This window comes from Lutra lutra, chromosome 10, assembly GCF_902655055.1.
Source record: "Lutra lutra chromosome 10, mLutLut1.2, whole genome shotgun sequence".
In the NCBI taxonomy this organism is placed as follows: domain Eukaryota; kingdom Metazoa; phylum Chordata; class Mammalia; order Carnivora; family Mustelidae; genus Lutra; species Lutra lutra.
Genome location: NC_062287.1, coordinates 18,934,262 through 18,959,406, shown reverse-complemented (window position 1 = coordinate 18,959,406; position 25,145 = coordinate 18,934,262). Strand labels below are relative to the sequence as shown.

The 25,145-nt window shown below is 49.9% G+C and overlaps 1 protein-coding gene across 9 annotated transcripts in view; it reads right to left on the bottom strand.

Moving 5' to 3' along the window:
* GRAMD1B (GRAM domain containing 1B) overlaps window positions 1-25,145 on the bottom strand; it is a 183,689-nt gene that overhangs the window by 97,404 nt on the left and 61,140 nt on the right. Inside the window, exons 4-5 of one of the 9 annotated variants that reach the window (XR_007120870.1) lie at window positions 21,501-21,747; window positions 4,708-4,813 (exon numbers count right to left, since the gene is read on the bottom strand). The exons of 4 other annotated variants lie outside the window; for them this stretch is intronic. Coding sequence is in view for 2 of the 5 variants with exons in the window: in XM_047690885.1 (XP_047546841.1) it covers window positions 19,570-19,645 (76 nt within the window). In the remaining 3 variants the exon portion in view is untranslated. Of the gene's footprint in view, window positions 1-4,707; window positions 4,814-11,541; window positions 11,586-19,030; window positions 19,646-21,500; window positions 21,748-25,145 lie in introns of those variants that run through there. 4 more of the 9 variants (XR_007120869.1, XM_047690886.1, XM_047690884.1 and 1 more) reach the window with 4 other exon arrangements.

Genomic DNA, 25,145 nt, shown 5'->3' with positions numbered 1-25,145 from the left:
AAGAATTTATTCTTAAGATTTTATTTATTCATTTATTTGAGAGAGAGAGAGAGAGAGAGCGAGAGCGAGCTTGTCAGGGGAGGAGTAGAAGAAGAGGGACAAGTAGACTCTGCACTGGGCACAGAGCCTGACACAGGGCTCGACCTCACCATCCCAAGATCACAACCTGAGCTGAAACCAAAAGTCAGATGCTCAACTGACTGAGCCACCCAGGCCCTCCATGGAAGGGAAAGAATTTTTTTAAGAAAAAACGAAAGTCCAAAGACTTCTATTTCTGGCAATATAGCAGACTAGATATGCTGATGGACCTTCCTGCTAAAAACAACTAAAAATGCTGGATAAAATAAAACATCTAGAAAGGAAGAAAAAAAAAGGAAATTCTTTTAAAATGCTTGATGAGCTATCAAAACAGTGAGACATACTTAGAGGCCACAAATTTAGGGAGGGCAGAAACCCAGAAAATTAAAGAAGGCCTTATGGGTATGTTTTCTAGAGAAGGCACTTGTAGAACCTTCGAAATGGGGACTTGGGGCTTTCTGGACCTCACAGAACATGGTGGACAGAGACAACACCAGAGGCCCACAAATGTGAGAAGGGAAAGGAGATCACCTCATCAAGTAGGCCCTGCCAGCTTACCCTCACCCTAAGAATTAGCTTAAAAGAAACTCCCACATGCTGCTGAGCAACTAAAGGACAGCCCTGTTTTTGACCTTGGCAGAGACTAAAGGAGGAAAAACCATCTCCCCTCATCAGTAATAATTACCAACTGATCCTCACACAGATGGCGGCCTGAGGGTTTCCTCAACAACTCACACACACACACAAAAAAACAACGTCCAGAATGGAGAAGGCTGAGGAAACTCAACCACAGTAAACCTGTGAACACCTGGTCATCAAAACTGATCATAAAGAGGGAGAAAAAAGGGGCACATGGGTGGCTCAGTGGGTTAAACCTCTGCCTTCGGCTCAGGTCATGATCTCAGGATCCTGGGATTGAACCCCGAGCCCCACATGGGGCTTTCTGCTCAGCAGGGAGCCTGCTCTGCCCCCTCTTTGCCTGCCTCTCTGCCTACTTGTGATCTCTCTCTGTCAAATAAATAAATAAAATCTAAAAATTAAAAAAATTAAGAAGGAGAAAAGACAAGTCTTCTCTGGGAGAAGCTTTTTGCAGCAAATATAATAAAAAAAGGAACTGTTCACAGAATTTATTGAAAAAAAAACACACACTCTACAAATCAATAAGAAAAAGAAAAACAATTAGAAAAATAGACAAGGGATTTGAATAAGCACTTTCAGGAGAGGAAATGATCAATAAATATATAAAAAGGTGCTCCACCTCATTAGTGCTCAGGAAAACGCAAGTCTAAAATGCCAATGAGATGTCCTTTCATACCCATCTAATTGGCTAAAGTTAAAAAGTCTGGTCATAAAAATGACGGAAAGGAGCTTGTAGACATGTATCATGGTTCAACTACCGAAGCAAACCATCTGGTATTACGTGGGCAAGTTGAAGGAACGCATCCCCTAACAGCTAGCGGTTCCATTTCAGCCACCGTAGAAGCTTCCAGTAAGAGAGGTGCAGGGGAAACGTCAGACGGCACGCTATGTAGCAATACGGTCTGCAGAAACAAACCCCCACGCCAGGAGATGGAGGTCTACCAACAGCAGAAAGGACAAATAACTGGGATTTTCTTACAGTGCCCATCGCATATAACTTCCAGAAAATTTATAAATCACCATCCCAAGCAAAGGTGGGAATCTCGGGAAACGATGCTGAAGAGAGGAAGGCCAATCAGGGAAGAATGCAGAGTGTGATCCCATGCACATGCAGCTAGAGAACAAAGAGGGAACAAGACAGCTCAAATTCATATACGGATAAGGTGCTCGGCCTCATCAGCACTCAGAGTGTGCAGGCATTCTGGATCTGTACAGCTAGACAGCCTGTGTCCATTAAAATTAAAAAAAAAAATCAAGCACATGACAATGTCGACATTCACCTTTAAAGCGTGGGGCAGACGGTGGAATCAGCAGGACAGGCAAGAAGTATACTGTGCTTATTGCTTTTTCTTTTTGTATGCTTTATACATAATGCTTTTTTTTTTTAAGATTTTATTTATTTGAAAGAAAGAGAGTGCAAGCACATGCGCACAAGCTGGGAGGAGGGACAGAGGGAGAAGGAGAAGCAGAGTCCCTGCCGAGCTGGGGAGCTTGATGAAAGGCTTAATCCCAGGACCCTGGAACCATGACCAGAGCCGAGGGCAGACACTTTAACCCACTGAGCCACCCAGGCGCCCTCATATTTAATGCTTTATAAATAATCTTTATAATTATTCAGTATTTAGCAAAAACAAAGTAACTAGAAAATACCTGACACCAGTATTCTCCTTTGGGTCTTTGTGAACAGAATGGACAAGGCAGCAGGACGGTGGTGGGAAGGGGCTGACAGTGACAATTTGTGTTACCTGCATTTTCAAAGACCTAAGTTCAAAAACTGAGCCTTCCCAGGCTCATGGATATTCCCAAATTTGTTGTGTTTATAGGTCTGGTTAACTTAAGGTTGAGGTGTATCCTCCTAACCTCTCGCTATAATACAGTGGTTTCTTCCAAATTTTACTGGGTTTAGAATGCAAGTTGGAAGAAGTTCCTTTTTTTTTTTTTTTAAAGATTTTATTTATTTATTTGGCAGAGAGAGATCACAAGTAGGCAGAGAGGCAGGCAGAGAGGGGGGTGGGAAGCAGGCTCCCTGCCCGAGCAGAGAGCCCGATGTGGTCCCAGGACCCTGGGATCATGACCGGAGCCGAAAGCAGAGGCTTTAACCCACTGAGCCACCCAGGCTCCCCAGAAATTCCTTTTTGATTTTAGCTGCTCTGACTTTCTTTTGGCCTCCTACAAGCCTGAAGGTCTCAGCACCCCAGTACTGTTCCTTTCCCAGGCCAACAAAATCAGGGTTGGTGCTTCTTGCCTCATCTCTAAGGAAAGACTGGTTGGTGGGAGGTCTCTGAACCAGGGCATAGAGCTACCCAGACACCCAAGGCCTCAGCCACAGGAAACCTGGCAGCTGTGAGCCTAGAACTCACCAGAGAGTTCGGCCCCCTGCCTCCCACCGTCAGAGGCTCTTTCCACCACCGGAAGCTCACACCTCTTCATGACCTTGGGAAGTTACTGGGAGCCTATCTGGAGCAGAAAATAGACCGTGGACATGATCCCCGAGGCTCCCCCTCTACGTTGAGCTTCTGGACCCTGCGCACGCCTCCAGAGGAGAGGAGAGCCGCAGGACCAGGGCAGAGCTGCGGGCCTCCAGGAGCTGGCAGAACTGGGGCAAAGCAGTGCTGCAGTCACACGTTGGGGAATCAAAGCTCCGAGCTCAGGCAGGGGAGTCGTCAGGCGCTGGGAGTGTTATATTTAAGGAGCATTTTGGAGGTCAGGAAGCTGGTGAGAGGAGCAGCGGGGGAGGAGCAGCCTCGGAAACACTCCATTTCAACAAGCCTCCTCGTCCTCCAGCCAGAATCCTCTTCCAAATCCCAAACCGCAGTCAATAGGGCCTGTGTGAGGGGAGGACGGCAGATGGCCAGAGCAGCACCCACTTAGGTGCTCCCCACTTCCCTGTCCCCTCCTCCCCCATCCCCCAGTCTCCTCTCCCCACCCTCTGCCACTATTAGTCACTGGCTCTGGGGTGACAGTGTGGGCTGCAGGCATTGGCCTCGCCTTCTGGTCTGTTCATCTGTGTCAGCTCCCAGCTGGGAGCCTCCCCAGCCTGCCCCTCCCCTCCGGTGCTGGGACCCGTGTGCACACCCCTGCCCTCCAGCCCCACCAGTCCACTGTAGGGAGGACAGGGGCAGGGAGAGGAGAGGAGGGGTGGCACGGGCCACAGAGCAGCAGAGGTCCCGAGGTTTGTGTGGAAAGCCAGCAGGGCTCAGTTCATTTCGAGTCGGCTTCCTTCTGCCTCTGGGACCCCAAGGAATCACTCAGGGCACTGGAGTTAAACAAAAAGTAAAGATAAAAAATGGAGAGACGTACCACTCCCCCCCACCCCGGCCCCATCCTTCTCTGCCCCTCCTTCACAATCTGCTAATCCAGAATGTTCCTTCAGGCCTCCAACAGGATGGGCAAGGGCAAAGCCAGGCTCCAGCCAGCTTCATCCCACCCCCAGCGGCTTCACCACCCCAGCTGACTGGAGAGGAACACAGGATGGAAGCAGGGGGGCCACTCTAGAGCGTCAAATAGTCTCCCCTACATTACATCCTGTGAGTCTCACAATGCCCAGGGAGGTATTACTAAGCCACATTTCAGGGAGGAAGAGACTGAGGCTCCGGGGTGGGGGTGGGGGGGGTCCAGTTCTCTTCCTACCGCTGGTGGCTGTCCCTAGCCCCAAGGTAAGGGAGTACTGTGGTTGGTGAAAAGAGGAAAAGCGGAAAGGTGAGGCCCGTGCTGAGTCCCATGAACCCCCTCCTCTCACGCTAGCCTCAGAGCCTCTCCTCAGCCAGGCCAGGACCAAATCTCCTCTCTTGCTGGCCTCAGAGGCGGAGCCTAGCGTGACCTCTGTCAAGGCAGCTCTGGACATCCCTTCTCCCTGGAGACTTCCTGGCCTCCTCGGCTCTGCTCTGTCTGGTTATGGAAATCCCAAAGAGGACCCCCTCTCTCTCTAGCCTACATCCCTCTCCCCTTCATCTCCTGAGATCTCTCACAGCTGCCTGGAAACCTGCCTGCCCGCCTGAGTGCTGGCTCATTTGTCCGTCTCCTTCATTAGTGTGTTCCAGATCACAGCTCTTTCTGCTGCTGGACAGAAGGGTGACCTGCAGGTGGTACAGCCCTCCTGTCAGGAAAGAGACACACACCTTAGAGAAACCCCACTAGCCAGGAGAGGGGACCTCACCTGATTTCACTCATCCTAATCACAAGCATAACAAAAGAAAACATCTCTCCTGCCAGATGGGAGAAACAAGGCAGATTTCTAATTACCCACCCTGATCCTCCCGGTTTATCCTCAGGAGAAATTCAGGGTGACTGATGGTATCGGGGACCCAGAAGGGAGCTTATAAACTCAGGTTTTCTCGGGGGAGGGAGCGCCCATCCGCCCAAAGCCAGCTGCTCCTGCTCTCCTCCCACCAAATGGAAACTTCTCCCTTCTCATCTAAGTCACACGTGAGGAGGACCCCTTCACAAACTGATGAATGGAGCGAGCGTCCACTCATCTTAACAGTGAAGGACTCCTGGCCAAGGACACAAGAATTTACTGTTGGCCGAGAGCTGGCTGGGTGAGAGGACAAGCCTAGAAAAATCACATTCGTAACTGATTGGAGCCTGACACCTGTCCCGGAGGTGTGTGTGCTGTGATTTCACACGGGGATTCTGGAATTAGACCTGAGTTCAGATCCCTGCGTAATAGCTATGGGACCCTGAGCAAGTCAACCACATTTCTCGATGCCTCTGCTCCATCTACACAAAGGTGATGGCAACAACCCATACGGTGGCTAGGTTGTCAATGACCTAACCCGTGACCTACTATCAGGTGCCCAGCACACTTTAACCACGATTACGATGATTCCCCACAAACTACGACTACCTATTGCAAGAACCAGACCCCGTTCTCCATGCCTCATCTACTTTCTCTTCTTTACCTAAACAAAAGCTTCTGATTTTTCCCTATTCTGCGTGGGATATTTTTATATTTTTGTTTTGCGGTATTTCTGCAACATCTGCCAACCATTTATTTATTCGACAATTACTCTACTTACTGAGTGCCTACTACATTCAGCACTCAGGCTAATCGGCATGGTATTTCAGCAATAAATCCAAGATCCTCCTTGTTCTCCAGAAGCTTATCATCTAATAAGGAAGTTAAGACATGGGCATGAAGTAGTTACATTAAGTAGTTTTAACATAAAGTTTAAAGTAGTAAGTCATGTAAGAGAAGCAGGGATACTCAGGACACAGTACTTCTGTTTCCCTGAGTGAACATAGGTCTGTAATCATTATGCCAATTTTTCAATCAATTAACAAGTAATGGCAGACATACTCAGCTAACCAATACAGAGTCTGTCTGTGACAATTATTTCCTGATTAGTCTGGTCTTAACACAAAAAGAGTCAGCCAGAGAAAGGATCCAATATTTGTCATCATCCTTTATGGAGGCAAGAACTTATTAACGTGACAGGTGTCCAGAAATAGTGCCTTCGGAACATACTGCTGTTCTCACTGCCAGTAAACACAGGTTTATTTGGACAGAGCAGACTGTGTCTAATGGGCTGGAATTTGAAGTTTCATTTCCTACCATTAGGACATTTTCTCATGAGAGCCTTAAGACTGGGGGGGAGGCGGGAATGTTCAAAGATGTTTCAGGCCCCTATAGCTACTAGTTTCTCTAAACATCACGATCGACTGAGAATGGCATCCTCATGAGCTCAGGTTCCACGTGCCTTATGATCACAGCCACTCAGTAAGTACACCTGCGTCCTTCCATAAATATATTTTTAGTTTTCGATAACATGCCCCTTTAAATTTGTGTTAAAATGTTCTTTAAAAATGTTCTTTAAGGGGCGCCTGGGTGGCTCAGTGGGTTAAGCCGCTGCTTTCGGCTCAGGTCATGATCTCAGGGTCCTGGGATCGAGCCCCGCATCGGGCTCTCTGCTCAGCAGGGAGCCTGCTTCCTCCTCTCTCTCTGCCTGCCTCTGTCTGCTTGTGATCTCTCTCTGTCAAATAAATAAATAAAATCTTTAAAAAAAAAAAAAGTTCTTTAATATAAAAAAAGAAACATTTTACAAAGCTTCACATTTCTTTTACAATAACACAGCCCTGTCTAAATTTTACCCAATGTAAACAATTTTCCCCAATCATTGTTATAATGACATGGTATATTAAAGTGGCATAATATTTTGACAATATGACCTATTTTTTGTGCCTACCACTTTTATGGTCGCTGGATCACTTCTAAAAGACCGTTATCCAAAAACATTGAATAAAACATTCTCCATGTTGAAAAAAAAAAATGTTCTTTAAATAGAAACAGTGGTTGTGGGCATTTTAGATGGTAGTTTTGTCGCCTTCTGTAAGTAAAACAACTGTGTGGCAATTCTGTGTCAGTCCACCAGTTTCTTTCAACGTCTCTGCTACGTCCCCAAATTCGGACTTCCCTATGAGGAAGGGCTCCCGGGTTCTGGGCGCTCACATTCCGCTGTGAGGAGGGGCTCTGCCTCTTAACTGCTGGGAAGAGGGATCTGAAAGCCTTCTCCAGTCAACTCCCTTGTCTTTAAGCGGTCATCTGGGTCACAGAGGTTCCTAACCCAGGGGATTTTATTGACATGTAATTGGCATATAACATTATATTAGTTTCAGGTGCAAAACACAATGAATCATTATTCGTGTACGTTGTGAAATGATCGCAACAAGCCTGGTTAACATCGTCACCACACATAGTTGTACTTAGTTGTCTTTTTTCTCATGATGACCAAATCTACTCTTGAATGCTTTGACAATGCCTTGGAGTATGGCTGAGCCTCTCAAATCCACTCAGCTCCTGCCCCTCCCCTAACCTCAGATACAAATTCTCAGTTGTTCCTGAACACCTTTCCCTGGATGTCCCACCGGCACCTCAAAGCCTGCCGGAATAAACAAAGCTTCTCACTGCCTCTGGCACCTCCTTCTGACTCCGACCTCCTGGTGCCTGCTTCAGTTGATGGCACCATGACCTACCAAGTCACCTGGTCAGACACTTGGCACTCACCCCATGCTCCTCTTCCACCTCCCACTGAACCAGATACAAAGGCATGTCAATTCTAGCTCCCGGAGGGACTCGAGTTTGTGTCTTGCTTTCACTTTTATACCTGCTTTTCCATTCTCATTATTAGGTCTGCAGGGGTACCTTCTCTCGAATTTGTGTGTTCACTTACCAAATCTTTATTGAGTATCTATTATATACCAAGTAATATGCTAGATGCTGGAGGGTGTGGGGGGGTGCTTGTGGGTTAAAAAGCGGAAACACACTTAGCACTCTGCCCTTAAAAAGCTTATAGTCTGGGGGCGCCTGGGTGGCTCAGTGGGTTAAGCCTCTGCCTTCAGCTCATGTCATGGTTTCAGGGTCCTGGGATCGAGCCCCGCATCAGGCTCTCTACTCAGCCAGGAGTCTGCTTCCCCTTCTCACTATTTGCCTGCCTCTCTGCCTGCTTGTGATCTCTGTCTGTTAGATAAATAAAATCTTTAAAAAAAAAATTTTTTTTTTTAAGTTTATAGTCGAGTTAGGGAAGATAGATTTATGTTAAAAGCAAAAAACAAACAACAACAACAAAAAAGTCTTGGAGATGGCACCAAATAAGGAAATGATCAATTATCTGTCTACCCCGTAGCCAGAGAGTACACTTTCAAAAGCAAATCCAGGGGCACCTGGGTGGCTCAGTGGGTTAAAGCCTCTGCCTTCGGCTCAGGTCATGATCCCGGGGTCCTGGGATCGAGCCCCGCATCTGGCTGTCTGCTCCGCAGGGAGCCTGCTTCCTCCTCTCTCTCTCTGCCTACCTGCGATCTCTCTCTGTCAAATAAATAAATAAAATCTTAAAAAAAAAAAAAAACCCAAAACAAAAACCAAAAAACAAAAGAAAATCCAATGATATCCTAAAATTTTTCGATTGTTCCCAATATCAACATAATCTCAGGACTGTGTAAGGCTGTTGTGGGTTGTCAATTCCTGCGTCTCCGTTTCATCCTCTGTTCCTAAGGCCTGATCATGCCGAAGTGCTTACAGTGACCTGGGCTTTGCCACATTCATGCTGTCTCCTCCCCTCGCCTCGCTCCTATTCGGGGAACAGCCACAGCGTGCCAGGCGTGATCTCATTTAATCCTCACTACAACCCTGCAGGGTCCGTACTACCGCCCTCACTTACAAATAAGGATGCAGAGATGAGAGACCAAGAAAATCCACTCAAGGTCACAGAAGCAGAGGGCAGCGGTGTCAGCACTGGAAGGCACATCTGTCTGACGCAGGTTCGTAACATCTCCTCCCTTCTCCTGTCCACCTGAGAAGCCCCCACCGAAGCCTCGGGTCTCAGAGCAAATGTGGCTTCCTTTAGAAAGCCCTCCTGCCTGCCCAGGGAACATCAAAGAGTTCTTCAGCGCTTCCCTGCTGACCTCAACTTCTGTTACAACCCCGATTACCTTGTACCATCATAATATGTTTACTCATCTGTCTCCCCCAACAACCCGTGAACAAGCGCTCACGGTGCTCGCACACACACCATCGAACGGAAACCTCCACCCTGAGCCTTCTGCTGACATATTCCTGGCACTTCACACTCATCGAGTGTGTGGACCGAAGAATGCCCACCAACTGTTCTCGGGGCTGAAACAGAAACTCTCAGGGCACAATTTACCATCCAAATATCTTAACCCAGTCATGTCAGGACATCAGACGACCCCATTCTGAAACCACAACCTTAAAAAAAACAGCGGCGGAGGGGTTGGGAAGGTGGTACTGTGGCAATGCAGTAACAGAGCCTCAAAATCCAGACTCTGGGAGATGAAGTCATGCCCCCAACAGCCCTCCTCCAGGAGCCCAGCGCAGTCTGAACAGGTAGTGTTGTCATCAGGAGTGACCGTGCTTCCAAACCGAAAGCTATTTCATCCTGGGGTACCTGAACCCAACATAGGCGGGGCTAAGAGAAACCCTGAGAACAGAACCTCAGAACTAAAAGGGGAAAGGATAAGGTAAGAGAGGTGCATTTACATGAATTTAGAAATATATCTATGTACGATGACGTATTAAAGAAGAGGCATCCAAGCCATATGTAAACGAGGTACCAATGAGTCATAACATGAATTTGTACTCAACACTGGCACTGCACTGATATGAGATCAGAGATTTGGTACATCGGCCATCATCCATAAGCTCTCTCGGCACCTGAGCTACAAAACGCAAAAGCTTCTTAAACATTTCTGAGTTTTAAACCTTCTAGAGATCTGGTAAGAGCCATGGGTACTCTTCCCAGAAAAATGCAGAGAGATACAAAATTCCACCTACAAATAAATGAGGCTCGAGGACCCTCTCCTAAGGAACTTCCTGGTTCATGGACCCAGACGGAAAGCACCTGAACTCAACTCCCTCCAAAGCGTTTGGAGGACAGAAGGTTAAAGAAAAAGCCATCACTGTCCTGGGGTTAAATGGTATCAGTGTCCAATGATCAATCAGATTCACTCTTCAAGGTCCTGAAAGCAAAGGCTAGCCTCAGGAACGGTCCAGCTCCAAAGACGGCTCGCCCGCCTGAGTAGACAGTCTGCAATCTGGACTAGCGGATGGTCGGGGCCTCTGCAAAATGGAACCATCTCCTTTCTTCAAAGAAAAAGTATTTGATGAGTCTAAGCTGGTTAAAACAACAGCTGTGTGTAATTTTCACCACTGTGCAGACTAGAAGACTTAATCCCTACAGGTTAAGTAATCTGGGTCAGATCACACCCCATGTGGGAGTTAGGAGAAAGGGGCCGGGAACCCACATCGGCAATTCGCAGTAACCTATCTTAACCTCTAGAACGCATTAATGCCCACGGTACCCTTGCTGCCTGGGCCTCCAACCTTATCCTCTCCTCCATATACACTTGGGGTGCCCAACTGCTTCAGAAGTCTAGCTTTGTCCAGTCTCGCATCTCCGAGACAAAGAAGACCCTGCCATCTGACCAAAAAGGCAAGCCCCAGCCCAACCAAGGGCTGAGAAATTCTTAGGACTACAGGTCTCCCCCTACACATAGGGGCCGGGGTTGAGGCTAAGACCCCTCCTTAGATCCCCTATCCACTCCCAAGGGTTCAAGTTCCTTGTTGGGGAAAATGCACAGAAAAACAAATTCCAAACTGCAAGCAGGATTCAGGAGGGATTCGAAATCTGTCTCAGGAACGCCCTCTAGTGAGCCAGCAGGGTCCACGCGACAAAGCCACGGGCACCACTCCCTAGAGGGGCCCAGACCCACACTTTCATTGGGGCATCAGATGAGTGGTGGGCGGAGACAGCAGCAGCATCTGCCACTCAGGGCCCAACTCCTCGCCAATCCCAAGGCCATCATCTTCTGCAGGATGAGAGGCAGTCTCTGCTGTCAAGACCGACCGGCCCACACCCACCCCACCCGTTCCTTATACAACAGGCGGAGGGAAGAGAGAAGCAAACAGAAGGTGGGCAGGAAGGATAGGGACGGCACAGATGGGTGGAGAGAGCACTGTGGTGTGAGGTAGAGGCAGAAAAGAGAGACAGGATAGGGATAAATGAAAAAAGGAGGCAGAGTTAACACGACAGACACAGAAGTCAGCCCAGACAGAGCTAGAGTCCCCGCCCCCTACCCCGGCTCAGACTCCAGGGCATGTGAAAGTGAGGGGTGTGCTCTGCAGGACCTAGCCCTTCCTCCCATCTCCTGAGGGCATCCTGCTCAGGTGGGTTCCCTCCGCTCTGACACAGCCCCTGGACGCTGAGGACTGGTGGGCTGAGGGACAGGAAGGGAGAGAAAAGTGAACCAAAGGCAGAACTCGCCAAGCGAAGCCACTTACGCACAGTGCGGCCGGCAGCATTTCCATCCTACCTTTGCTGTCGCCATATCAGCCGGCTCCATGATCTCTGCTTGGCCTAAGGAGCAGCGGCACCATCCAGAGAGAAAAGGCAGAGTCACAAACGTCCACCCAGAGAGAACAAACCACCCCTGTGGAAGGTCAGGGAAAACAAGACCCGGACTGCTGTCTATGGCCCTTCAGGTTGTCCTCTCCTGGTTGCGGGGGGGGACGCATGAGGGGACAGGAAAGAGGCTTGGGGTCCCCGGCAAGTCAGGGGGCTGCCTGGCTTCCCACAGGTGCTCACATCAGGCTGAGTCAGGGGGCATCTCCCCTCGCCTGGGACTTCTTCCCTGGAGGCAAGTGTGGGTCTCCCGGGGCTCCCCCTGCTGGGGGAGAGCGCACAGAGATGGGAGGGCCTGGCCTCCCATCACCGGGCCAACTGGTACCCACAGGTCAGGAAGAGGGGAGAGTGTGGGCAGCGGCCAGCTGGCGGGTGCTGAGCAAGTGCTGGGGGCAGCAGGTAGGGAGGAGGCTGGGGGCCGGTGGGGGCGGGCGTGACAACCTCCAGAAGAGGGTACAGGCACGCAGATGGAAGCGGGAGGCGCGGAGCCCCGCACGGCTAGGTGGGGAGCGCGGAGGGAGAGGACGTGCCGGGCGGAGCCACTCACCTTGTAATAACATTCAGACTGACTGAGGCCTACACAGAAGCCAGGAGCGGGCGGTTCACACCCCCCACTCCACTCCCAGAGACTCACAGCCTCTGTCTAATGGTACATGAGAGCAGCCGGCAGCCCAGCTGGATCTGCAGAGGCCCCTGGCTCGCGGCGAGCAGCCTGATTGGAGGAGCAGGATGACTTCATCCGGCCCCATTCATCACTGTAGGTTTCCTGCCCGGCAGGGACAGGCCGCTCTGCGAGCTGAGACTACAGCTTCCTCTCTGGCCCATTTCACTCTGGCAACCTGGGATAGGCTGTGTCAGCCAGAGGCTGCCAGGGGAAAGGGAGCGGAGCACCCCAGGCCCTAGAACACGGAGGCTGCTCCCGTTTCAGGGAGAGTGCAAAGCCTCTGCTCCAACAGAACACGGCAAGGCGTGCGTATTCACGGTATGTGCCCGGGCGGAAACACAAAGGGGCAACACTCCACAACACCGGCAGGAGAGGGGCTCGTGTGCTCTCCTAAACCCCTGACCTTCCTGCCTAACCTTTAGAGATAGTCTCCCAATCAAAGAGAATAACCGAGGGCGCCTGGGTGGCTCAGTGGGTTAAAGCCTCTGCCTTCCGCTCAGGTCACGATACCAGGATCCTGGGATGGAAACCCGCATCAGGATCTCTGCTCAGTGGGGAGCCTACTTCCCTTCCTCTGTCTCTCTGCCTGCCTCTCTGCCTACTTGTGATCTCTGTCTAATAAATAAATAAAAATCTTAAAAAAAAAAAAAAAAAAAAAGGAGAATAACCAAGGCAAAAGCAGACCAGGATCTCCAGGCTTCCTTCCCCGTGAGCTCCAGCTCTACCAGCTCCTCCCAAAGTGTTATCCTGGCCTTGCTGTTAAGATCCTCCGAGTCCCTGATTCTTATGGTTTCGGACCCATGAAATGTTAAGCTGGAAGGGACCTTAAAGCTTTGGCTCCATTTTACAAATGGGAAAATGAACACCCAGAAAAGAGTGAAAGGGTTGGGGCACCGGGGTGGCTCAGTCAGTGAAGCATCAGCCTTCGGCTTGGGTCGTGGTCCTGGGATAGAGCCCCGCATCGGGTTCCCTGCTCAGCGGGGAGTCTGCTTCTCCTTCTCCCTCTGCCCCTGACCCTGCTTGTGTTTTCTCGCTCTCTCTCTCTCTCTCAAATAAATAAAATCTTTAAAAAAAAAAAGTGAAAGGGCAAGGAAAGGACTGCCAACACTCCTTTCCCAATTCCAGATGGACTTACCCTCAAAAAAGGGGAGACCCTGAAAGAAATAACACCCTTCATTTACCCATCCCCCAGTCCAGCTTCCAGAGCAGAGGAAAAATCCAGCATAGCAAGGGTTCAACAGAGAGCTTAAAATATAAGAGAATTTTAAAAAAGAAGGGAATTAGGGCACCTGGGTGGCTCAGTGGGTTAAAGCCTCTGCTTTCGGCACAGGTCATGATCTCAGGGTCCTGGGATCGAGCCCCGCATTGGGCTCTCTGCTCAGCAGGAAGCCTGCTTCCCCCTCTCTCTCTGCCTGTCTCTCTGCCTACTTGTGATCTCTGTCTGTCAAATAAATAAAATCTTAAAAAAAAAAAAAAGCGGGGCGCCTGGGTGGCTCAGTGGGTTAGGCCCCTGCCTTCGGCTCGGGTGGTGATCCTGGGGTCCTGGGATCGAGCCCCGCATCGGGCTATCTGCACAGCAGGGAGCCTGCTTCCCTTCCTCTCTCTGTCTGCCTCTCTGCCTACTTGTGATCTCTGTCTGTCAAATAAATAAATAAAATCTTTGAAAAGAAAAAAAAAAAGGAAGAAGAAGGCAATGAACCTGTGATCACTCGGTTGGGTCCGTTCTGGCCATCTCCTCCCCTCATTCTTCTCTCTGACCCTGCTTCTGTTCAAGCCTGACTTCACAACCGAAGTGCACATTCAGGTAGACCAACAACAGAGCAGGAAAGGGTTTCCCAAAAGAATGACACCACCAGGATTCGACCAGTTTCCACAGCCTTTGTGCATCTGGCTTAATGACAGAACAGTAAGAATTACAACTCCCATTTGCCTGAGGCTCTGGGGCATTTTCAAATCTGCTGCCTCATCTGATACTCACAAGAACCCTGCGAGGTAAGCTGTTCTCCCTTCCCAAGAGAACCGAACTGAGATTCAGAGACTTTCAGGGACTTACCCGAGGTCACACAGCACAGCAGAGCTGGGATTCAAGCCTGTGTTCATGGACACCAAACCCCTTGCTACCTCTCCCACCACTTCACTTTCCCCCCTTCAATCGGTCCCCAACTCCTGCTTCCATTATCACAGACACTGAGAATATAAAACCTCAATTTAATATTTCTCCTTGGGGACCCCCACTTTTTTGGTGAAAGATGCCAAACAGTAAGAAAATGCATTATCAAGACATAGGGGGAAAAATCCTGGGTATATTCAGAGGTTGGTGTATACATTAGCAAATCTCCTGTGTCCAATGGAAACTGTTTTTAAAAAGAATCATCAGGGGGCGCCTGGGTGGCTCAGCTGGTTGAGCAACTGCTTTCGGCTTAGGTCATGATCCTGGAGTCCCAGGATCCAGTCCTGCATCAGGCTCCCTGCTTGACAGGGAGTCTGCTTCTCCCTCTGACCTCTCCCCTCTCATGCTCTCTCCCTCTCTTCCTCTCTTTCTCTCTCTCTCTTAAATAAATAAAATCTTTAAAAAAAAGAATCATCAGGGACTCCTAGGTAGAGCAGTCAGTTAAGCCTCTGATGCTTGGTTTCAGCTCTGGTCATGATCTCAGGGGCCTGGGATCGAGCCCTGCATCAGGTTCCATGCTCACTGTGCAGTCTGCCTGAGAGTCTCTCTCCCTCTCCTTTTGCCCCTCCCACTCATGCTCACGCTAATTAATAAATCTTAAAAAAAAAAAAAAGAATCAAAGGTTCACTCATGTTCACTTTATTTAGGCAGCACAGTAGACCAAAACGTCTCACCAAAGTGATCAACTATCAGGATTAAAATGAAGAGGGGAAAAGATGCGTTCCTGGTTCCAGCCACCAGAAGCACTGAGTGGGTCACGTCTCCCTAACCTATCTCATCTTATCCTATTAGCCAAGAGGCACGAAATTTCCATAAAACCAAAGGAAAAAGGACAAGAACAGAAGTAGTAGACTATACCATTTAGGCCATTGGACTGATTTTCTTCAACTCGCTGCCCCATGGTCATAGACACAGTCAACCTGGAAAGGGTCCGCGGCACTGCCAGAACGGCACTAGAGGTATTCCACTGTAAAAAGCTGTGTGCGGGCTCTGCCAGTTCCACACATGCCATCTCTGCTCAGAGGCCTGCAGTGTTCCTCCTGGCTATCGCTCTGGCCTGCGGTCCTCTCTCCCCCTGGGCTGACAGTCAAATGCACAAACAGATGGAGAGCAGAAGGCTGGTAGCCACGAGGGAGGATGTTCTGTTTCAGCAAAATCATGCAGAGATCGGACCCATGTCCACAGGACTGCACCCAGTCTCCCAAACGACCAAATACCTCAGTCCTTAACAGCATCCGACAGTCACACAGCCCTGGGTGGCGAGCACAGCACACAGCGTTCAGGTGAGCCGCTCAGCTAGAATCATCTGTGTGTACTTTATAAGGCAATTTAAACACCCTGAACTCCAAGCGGCAGGGAGAGAGCTGTCAGCTACAGAACGGACAAGGCAGAAGACATGGCAGGGCAGGAGGGAGGGGGCAATGCTTGGTTTCAATGAGAAAGGAGGGAAAGAGTAAGTCCCAGAGGCCAATGAAAATTCCAGGAAGAAAGACAGAAGAGAGAACAACACTGAAAGGGAAAAAGGAAAGAAAACCTGACGCAGACAATCTCATTAAGAAGTCACTGTACCCACACTTCTGCTAACCGGAAAGGAATCTACCTAAATAATGGACTAAGTAACTCCTCTAGTCCACGCCATCTGCTCTTTGAATTAAAGGCCAGAAGCTTCTTCTACAACTCCGTGTCGTTCCATTCTGCCTAGTATTTAGTGAAAAGACAACGATGGAGAGACAGATGGATACATGGGATGGTATCATTTATCATTACATCATTTTCTCTCCAGGGGAATTATTCGTACTAATTACTTTACCCTAGGTATTATATTCTAACTCCTTAATCACTGTACTTATGTAATAGGTTTAAAACCCAGATACCTGGGGGTGCCTGGGTGGCTCAGTGGGTTAAGCCGCTGCCTTCAGCTCAGGTCATGATCTCAGGGTCCTGGGATCGAGCCCCGCATCGGGCTCTCTGCTCAGCAGGGAGCCTGCTTCCTCCTCTCTCTCTGACTGCCTCTCTGCCTGCTTGTGATCTCTCTCTGTCAAATAAATAAATAAAATCTTTAAAAAAAAATAAATAAAATTTAAAAAATAATAAATAGATAAATAAATAAATAAAACCCAGATACCTGAAGAGAGGCTAGGGTGAGTTTGGGCAGAGGACGGGGAGGGTGTGGTGGGAAGTACAGGACCCGGTTCCCTAAGGACAGCTCAGAGGCTGGACACACTTTCAGGAAGGGCCTCCTCCCAAGCAGCTGCCTCCTGGTGGGAGGCACTGCTAGGAAGCCAAGGGGAGCGGCTTCCAAGCCCGGCCAGATCAGCATCCCCCCCGGGGCACCATGGGATATGTAGTTCTTGGCGCAAAGTGCAGTGGTGCAGCCGTATCTGCATTGCTGATCAAATGTGCAGCCTGATCACTCTGCCCATCCGGAGACCGCCAACTCCTTGCTGGCACCTTTGCCAGAAAGGTACCATTCCTTCTCTCCGGAGTCTTGACTTTAAACAGAAGAGATGGTGATGAAGCAGGGAGGGGTGCGCACAAACTACAGGCGTCCGGAAACATGAAGACCTTGAGAGGTCACTTAACGTCTTCGCTCCGTGGATACAGAAAGAGAGGCAGATGAAGGGGGAAAGGGGTGGGTGTGTGTGTGTGTGTTTTCTCACCACCGTGCATGTCTGATTCCAGGGCTGGAAGGTGACTTCTCCTCATCTCTTTCGCTCACTAACCATCAACCCTAGAGAGAGGCAGTCAGGCACGTGGACGAGCATATCTCTCCAGCCATTTTGCTCAAGTCTGAATTCTGACTCAAATGCCCGCCATCTGTGTGACCTCAGGCAAGTTACTTAGCCTCTCTGTGCCCCCATTCCTCATCTGTAAGCCACAGATGTTACTCAACTCATATGCTACATGAAGGTAGCACACATAAAAGGTTTAAAACTGTGTCTTAAGAGTATGGGTTGTTTTTTTTCCTTATTATTAATCAGTGGCTCGCCACTTGTCTTCTCCTAATTCAGCTGACCCCTCTCCCCCAGAACATGAAATTTTAAGTCCCCTGCAGAGCTGAAGATGGCAGAGGTGGAATGGACTGAAAACAAACCCACCTGCTTTTTCAGATGAATAAAGACATGAAAATGGGGGGGGGGGGGGGGCAAAACGGTCATCAGAATATGAAAAAGGGCAGAAAAGGAACAAAGACGGGAACTACGAGTGGACATTAAGGGGGACTTGTAGGGGAGTTTGTGGAGTAAAAAGCCATCAAAGAACAATAAAAGAGTCCAAACGGAAATAAAGAAGGGGAGAAAAGATTCACAAAGAGAATCAGGGACGTTGATCAGGCTGGAGGGGGCAGAAAGGAGACTGAGCAAAGTGGCAAGTTCCACGAGAGAACCTGACTAAAGCACCTGGGAGGAGATCTGGGAGGACAGAAACTGCTCAGCACGAGGAAAACTGGAGAGATGGCAGCTAACCCTGCAGAGTTCAAGTCTGGAACCATCTTGTGAAGCGGGCCTATGCCCTGGAGATCCCGGGTGCTGCAGCGGGGCTGGGCTGGAGGGGCTTCTCAAGCGGTCAGGACAGGAGGGGGTGAGAGGGGTGGTAAGAATTAAGGTTCAGGTTCAAGGAGGAAAGAAAGTAGCCTTTAGTCAGCTACAAGACAGCACCCGCAGCTCTGAAGTCAAGAGGAGAAAGGCAGGCCTCTTTGAGCGCAGGCAGCCATAGGGTAGACAGAAGGGACAGTGCCAGCCCCTCAGCCATTGCTTAGGGAAGCTCAGATCTCAGGCAAGACTCTTGAGGGTCTTTGCTGGTATCAGATCAGGCCCTTCTGCATCTAAGTTCCTCAGGGTAAAACAACAAGTCAGGCAGGGGGGAGGCCTGCCCCCCTTAGCCACTAGCAATTCCTGGGACCTCACAAGCAACTGGAGTATCAATGATACCCCTTCAACATCAGCCCTTAGAGCTGGACAGGGAGGTGCTGCAGAGTGGTTAGGACCTAGAGTCAAGGCGCCTGGATTCACATTCTAGACCATCACATTAGAGCTGTATATGCTCTTATGCAAGTTATAAAACCTCTCTCACGGCCTCAGTTTTTTGATCTATAAGTAACAGTTATACCAGTTATACTATTTCATAGCAAAATGCTGATATTTAAATGAGAGCCCAGTGCCTGACACATACCAAAAATAGTCACTAAAGGTTCACTAAGACAATGCTGTCTTCTAACCACTATCTTTAGGGCAGTCAGGGGTTGGGAACAATAGATATTTCACGAGTTCCCCTAACCCCCCCAACCCAGCACTGCTCAGGTTACACAAGCCCTTCCTCTCCCTACCCTCTCCAGCCAGCAGCTGGTCCCGTCCTGTACTTCCAGATGACAGATTTGTGCCAGTACTTTTAAAATGAAAAGGGTCACCGATGCAGAGGGCAGATTCATTCAGGGTGAGATTTTTTTTAAGATTTTATTTATTTATTTGACAGAGATCACAGGTAGGCAGAGAGGCAGGCAGAGAGAGAGGGGGGAAGCAGGGGAAGGGGGAAGCTCCCTGCTGAGCGGAGAGCTCCATGCGGGGGGCTCCATCCCAGGACCCTGAGATCATGACCTAAACTGAAGGCAGAGGCTTATCCCACTGAGCCACCCAGGCACCCCTCAGGGTGAGATTTCACATGGCCATTCAGGGTGAGGACATCTAGGAAGCCACAGGATTAATTGAGTAGGGGGTCCACAGGGAGGGGGAAGGGGGCAAAGGGCAATGCTGAGCTTTTTGGGGTACATGGTAAATGGGCGCCATGCACGCTGTCCTGCGTGCTCCAGAGGCAGATAATGGGAGAAGCCTTAGGACGGAAGGTGTGAGGCTGTCCGAATGCCCTGGGGGCATCACTGGACGCAGGCTGCTGGAGAGGCCCGCTAGGGACCACTGCTGAAGCGAGGGAGAGAGCAGACGGGACACCAGACCATGGTCAGTGACCTGACCGCTGGACAGCGCAGCAAGCTTCAGCAGGCTCGGGGACTCCCGTGGAGAGCGGCTGCATCCCCCATTCTGGGCAGCTGCCAGGATGGACCAAAGGTGAGCGGGCGACCGAGGGATGGTCTCCAAGTCAGGAGCGTTCTGCTCTCAGGTTTCTTCTAGGGAACTGGGACCGAGGTTGAAGGACGCAGCTACAGATCTTGGCCAAGTCCTGGGCCAGGGGCTAGGCAAGAGAGGCAAAGCCAGCACACTCAAAGGGAAATGTGGAGGGGAATGCTTCCAGGGACGACCACCCTCTCCAGACCGCTGCTTGGTCCCTACCACCCTCCAAGAATACAGGACCCACCAGGGAGGGCTGTTGCAATTGCATCAGAAAATGAAAACAGTCCACAAAGCTACAGAAGCTGGGCGGGATGGGGAAGAAAAGAAGGACGGGGTGGGGGTGGGGGGGAGTAATATATATCCAAAGAAGAACTCACTGGCCCCAGAAGAATCTGAGTGAAGGGTCTAAGACGAACATACAAACCCAATTGCTCAGCTCATCTGGCCATCAAGTCTGCAGTTCCCCCCTCCTACTGTCCTGGTCCTATGAGGTGGGGGTGTAGGGCCAGGTGGAAAGTCCTGCCCTCCATAGTAGGAGGGGAATCCAGGCCACGCCCCCTGCCTCCTGCCTGCTGAATAACACCCATCTCACTACTTGAGGGGATCTGGTGGCCACTCTCTCTTCTCCAGCAAAGCCACTGCCAGCAGGGGGTGCTGGCGAGCCCAGCAGACAAAGAGCAAGGGAAGGTAAAGAACTTTTGTTGCTCAGGCCAACACCTAGAGGACCTTCACCTGATACCAACAGAGAAATCAGAGCGACCACAGTTCTGTTCTGTGGTTTAGACATAATACTGAACCGAAAGAAAGCATCAGAAATGTATTAGAACTTTCCTATAAGTAACCTGTTAAAAACCTACGGCACTTCTCAAAAATCAACAAGGCATATGAAACACACTCAAAACAAAAAAACAAAAACAAAACACAAAACCCTATTTGGCTCTCAGGCATATTTAACTGAATCATTCAGAGTCACTGGGGTCTATTCCCTCCTTGTCAATTTGTCTTCTGTTCCGTCTGGCTTGAAGCTTTGCCACAAATCATCTTCATTAACGGACTCACAAACTCCTCATCTGGAGCTTCAAGTCCAGGAGACAGGGGAAGAAAGATCCATCCAACATAAGGAAAAGCAGAAGGTTCAGCACTGGGCGCCCCAAGTGTCCCAACGGCCACATGGATGCTCTCTCAAGGGGAAGTCATAAAAGGCAGCTCTGGAGTTGAATCTCAGTTCTGTCACTTATAAGGAATGACAGTGGACAACCTAAGTTCTTACAGGCCTGTTAGCATAGTTAAGTAAGAAAGGACATGGAAAGCACACTGCTGAACACATAACAGACTCTCAAAACATTATTATTATTATATTATTATATTAATATATTATATATAATTATTACATTATTATAATTATATTATTATTATTATTATTATCGAAATATGATTATTATTAGTCATAACAGATAATACCTCGGAACTTTTATGGTGCCCACAGACTAAGTTCACGGACATTCTGTGTTCTCTTAGATTTGCTCACCACATTTGTACCGTTTCTGTAGTTTCCCCTAACTCGAAGTTTCTTTACTGAAAGAAACCCCAATTAATTTCCTTCGATTTCCCACTATGGAAGTTATTCACAAAGAGGCAGATGATCACTTGATGTGGGGACTGAAGAAGAAATTCACAACTGAGGAAGGAGCAGAGAGGATCAGCTTCCTTAAATCCCTTCTTCAGGCCACCTCTGCAGATCTAGGTCCCACCCCCCATTTATAAGGACATCGGCCAGATGCCAAGTCCACCCATTCATTGAGAGGCCAAGAAAAGGAAACCCCGGTGTTTCACTTCTAGAGGGAAAGGAGTTCAACAGAGACAACCGTTCACTCCGTGGATCCCCCTAATGAGTCTGTCCTGGGGCCACACGAATCAACTCAGTGTTTCAAGCCTAGCCCTGGTCCTCCCAAGGGACTCCCCCAACCAGCTCATACCAGAGACACAAGGGAGTGTCTGTGTTAGTGTCTGGGGGCCAGGAGCGGAGGTCCCCAGGAGCCGTCCACAGCCTCAGCCCCTCTTCCAATCCCAGAACAATCTGCCCCCGGGTTATGACGGGTTTCTCGCATCTGGACAGAGACTTTAACCTTCAGACTAGGGAATGGCGAAGAGGGAGGGGGCCCAGCAGGGAGCTGCTTGCTGCTCACCCGTCAGAGGATAAGAAGAAAAGCAGCATTGAGCAACCTGCAAAGTTGGTGACAGATAAGATGAAATGATTAATTTAATTACATATCCCCACCCTGCCCACCTCTCCCCCTGCTGCAGAACCAGGATTCTTGGGCCATGCAGCCAACAGCTGCGGGAGAACAGAAGCGATGCACTGATACCAGGGCCCCTGAGGGCTAGGCATTAAAAAGGCGCCATGGGTCTGCCAGAGGCTCCCTAGGACGCTGGGCTCTCCCTGTCCCATGACCATTCACTATTAAATTGCGTACTTGATGTTCACTAGAGCAGAGTTAACAGGAGGCTTCTGACCACGGGTCACGTTTCTCCGAGCGTGGTTCAAGACCCCCAGAGTCAGAATCGCTCGGGATGCGTGGTAACTATGCAAGTTCCTAGGCCCACCGCAGTCCACAGGGCTCAGAACTGGAGAGAGGGGCCCAGGAATCTGCACACTGGATAAGCCCCGCATGGGATCGTGACACCCCGTATGGCCCCTCTGGTCTCCGGAGGACACTGCTCATGATCAAGGGGTAATGAGCACTCACGGGGACAATGCAGGAAGGGAAGTATTAGAACTTGCATAGATCTCTATTTCTTTTTATCTCATCCTTTTAAAACGTCTGCTTAATTACATAATGAGCAAAATATTCAGTACAGCAGTGCATGTATATAATTTATATAAATGCATTCACACATGCATATATATGTATGCATATATGTACGTGTGTGTATATGCGTGTATATACACACATGTGTGTGTTTGTGTATATTGGTGGAAATATGTATATATATTGGTGGAAACAGCTCAAAAATGTTTCACTGACTCAGGTTTGCAACCAAGTTAGAGTATCAACTTCTGGTACAATGACTTATTATTCATCGCCTCAAAGGGAAAGCAGGGCGTGGTCTCCGCAAACAGGTGCTCTGAGCTCCCATTATTCGTCAGTAACATGCTCGAAGGAGAACTCTGGGATTCTGGCCTCCAACTGCACCTCAAGACTGGATAAGAGGGAGACAAAGGAGGCAGCAGGGCAGGGCAAGCTGGAGGTGGAGTCTCGGCCCGAGCCCCCGGGGTACTGCCACCCACTCACATTCCTTCTCCACTCCCACTGGTAGGAGGATGGGATTTCTCCCCAGCAGGAGGTGGGGAAGCTGGGGAACGAGGTTTACCATCTGCCTGCCTGCCGGTTGTTCAAATCCAGATCCCAACTCCGGCATCGGCCAAGATAGCACAGTTTGCTGAGCTATAATTAACAGCCCCCTTTCTCAGGCAGGAAAGGAGAAATGCTGGAGTAGGAGGAACACGGAGCAGGTGACGGTTACACCTGCAGACAGTTCTGCTGACGGCCACAGACCCAGCCAGGCCTGCCAAAGAGAAGCTACGAACTGGGAACTCGGGGAGGGAGGGGAAGACAGGAGCGCCCACTCGCTTCTCTGCCCAGACCTAAAATAAGGTGTTTCTCTCTCCTGTTCCAACACCATGTGTGCGGTCTGTCCAAGACCACGCCGTCACCTAACCAGAGGTGTATGTGGATCCAAAGAAGAATATAGGAGGGGCAGTCACAAGCCACTGACCGCGACCATGAAAATGTCACAAAGATTAACAGATACAGAAGGGCTAGTCAGTGGCCCTCAGTTTGGGGCACAGCTACACAATCCTGTGATCACAGAATGTGAGAGCTGGCAAAAAGCCTTAGACAGTGGCGCGCCTGGGTGGCTCAGTTGGTCAAGTGTCTGCCTTTGGCTCAGGTTATGATCTTGGGGGTCTGGGGACAGAGCCCCACACCGGGCTCCCTGCTCAGCGGGGAGTCTGCTTCTCCCTCTGCCTGCTGCTCCCCTGCTTGTGCTCTCTCTCTACGACAAATAAAATCCTTAAGAAAAAAAAAAAGCAAAAAGCCTTAGACAGTTACTCAGGTGCTCATTTACTCATTAACCAATCTTCACTGAGCACCTAGCGTGTGTCGGGCACTGCACTGCGTGTCAGATACACACTAGTGAGTGAACCAGACTGTCCCCCTGCTCTCGTGAGATTTGGGCCCTAGTGGGGGAGACGTGACCACCAGGCCAACAGATACATACAGTGACAACATGATCAGTGTTCAGACGGAAATCAGCTGGGAAAGTGAGGACCCAGGTTTATGCGACTGGCCTCCCCTGCCTTAGCCTAACCAAGTCCTCCCACGGACAGACAGCTTTCAGGAGCTCAAAACTCCCCTTCCACTTACTCACAGGCTTGGCTCCAGGCTACCATTTGCCAACAAAAAGGACATATCATATCATTTACTGTATCCAGACACAGGGCTAGGACCTTCTCCCATTTTATCTCATTTTGAACCCCCCAGTCTCCACAAAGTAGATACAATTGTCTCTGTTCTTTTTTTTTTAAGATTTTATTTATTTACTAGAGAGAGAGCACAAGCAGGGGGAGCGGCAGGCAGAGGGAAAAGCAGGCTCCCCGCTGAGCAGGGAGCCCGATGCGGGACTCGATCCCAGGACCCCGAGATCATGACCCAAGCCAAAGGCAGACACCTAACTGACTGAGCCATCCAGGCACACCCCCGCCCCCGTGTTTCCATTCTTAAGGAAGGAAACGTTCAAAGAGGCCAGAATGATTTTGTGAGAGCTCCATAGCCAGTAAGTGCTAGAGCCAGGGAGCCACCGAAGGTCATGGAGTCTCCAACAGGCTCCTGAGTTCCACAGGACCCCAGAGGGAAGCCGGCCTCTGTCACCAGCAGTGACAGGGCATCTCAGGGGGAATCCCTCATTCAGCCATCGCGTGTCGGATGTCTGCTGTGTGCAGGTAACCTGGGCGGTCGGCACCTGAGAAGTCACCTCGTAAGAGTAAGGACTCAGTCTCTGTTCACTGTCCTCCAAAATTCTGCCATATGAGAACACCCCAGGGGAGACAACTCTTATCAAAAGACGGCTAAGCACTCATGGGCAACCACGCCTATGGGTGTTTGCACACGGGCCTGTGTGAGAGAGAATCAGATCAAGTCATCTACAACACCTCCAGCCCCAATTGACCTCTGAAATCTATTCAGTCTCTCACCACCCTCCCTCCACTTGTCCATCTTTCCTTCCCCTTACTGCTATATTCCTCTTCACAAAAACACACCCAGAAACCTGCCCATAAGCTTACATGCCCCCCCTCTCCAAGAGCTGTCAGCCTCTGAGTTTCCCCTCTGGCCTTGGGGGCTGGAGCGTCTTTCTCCTCTAGGACACCTCCTCTCCTCTTCTTGCTGCAGAGACCAAGGGGGCATGGCCACCACGGAGCCCCTGCCCACGGTTCTGCCAGCGAGGGGGGCGCCACACTGGGAGAGAGCACCCCCCACCCCGCTTATCCTCTGACCTCCCCGGCTGCCTACTCGAGCAGCTCTGGGGTCGGGGCAGAGGCCCCAGTGACTACCTCTAAGAAG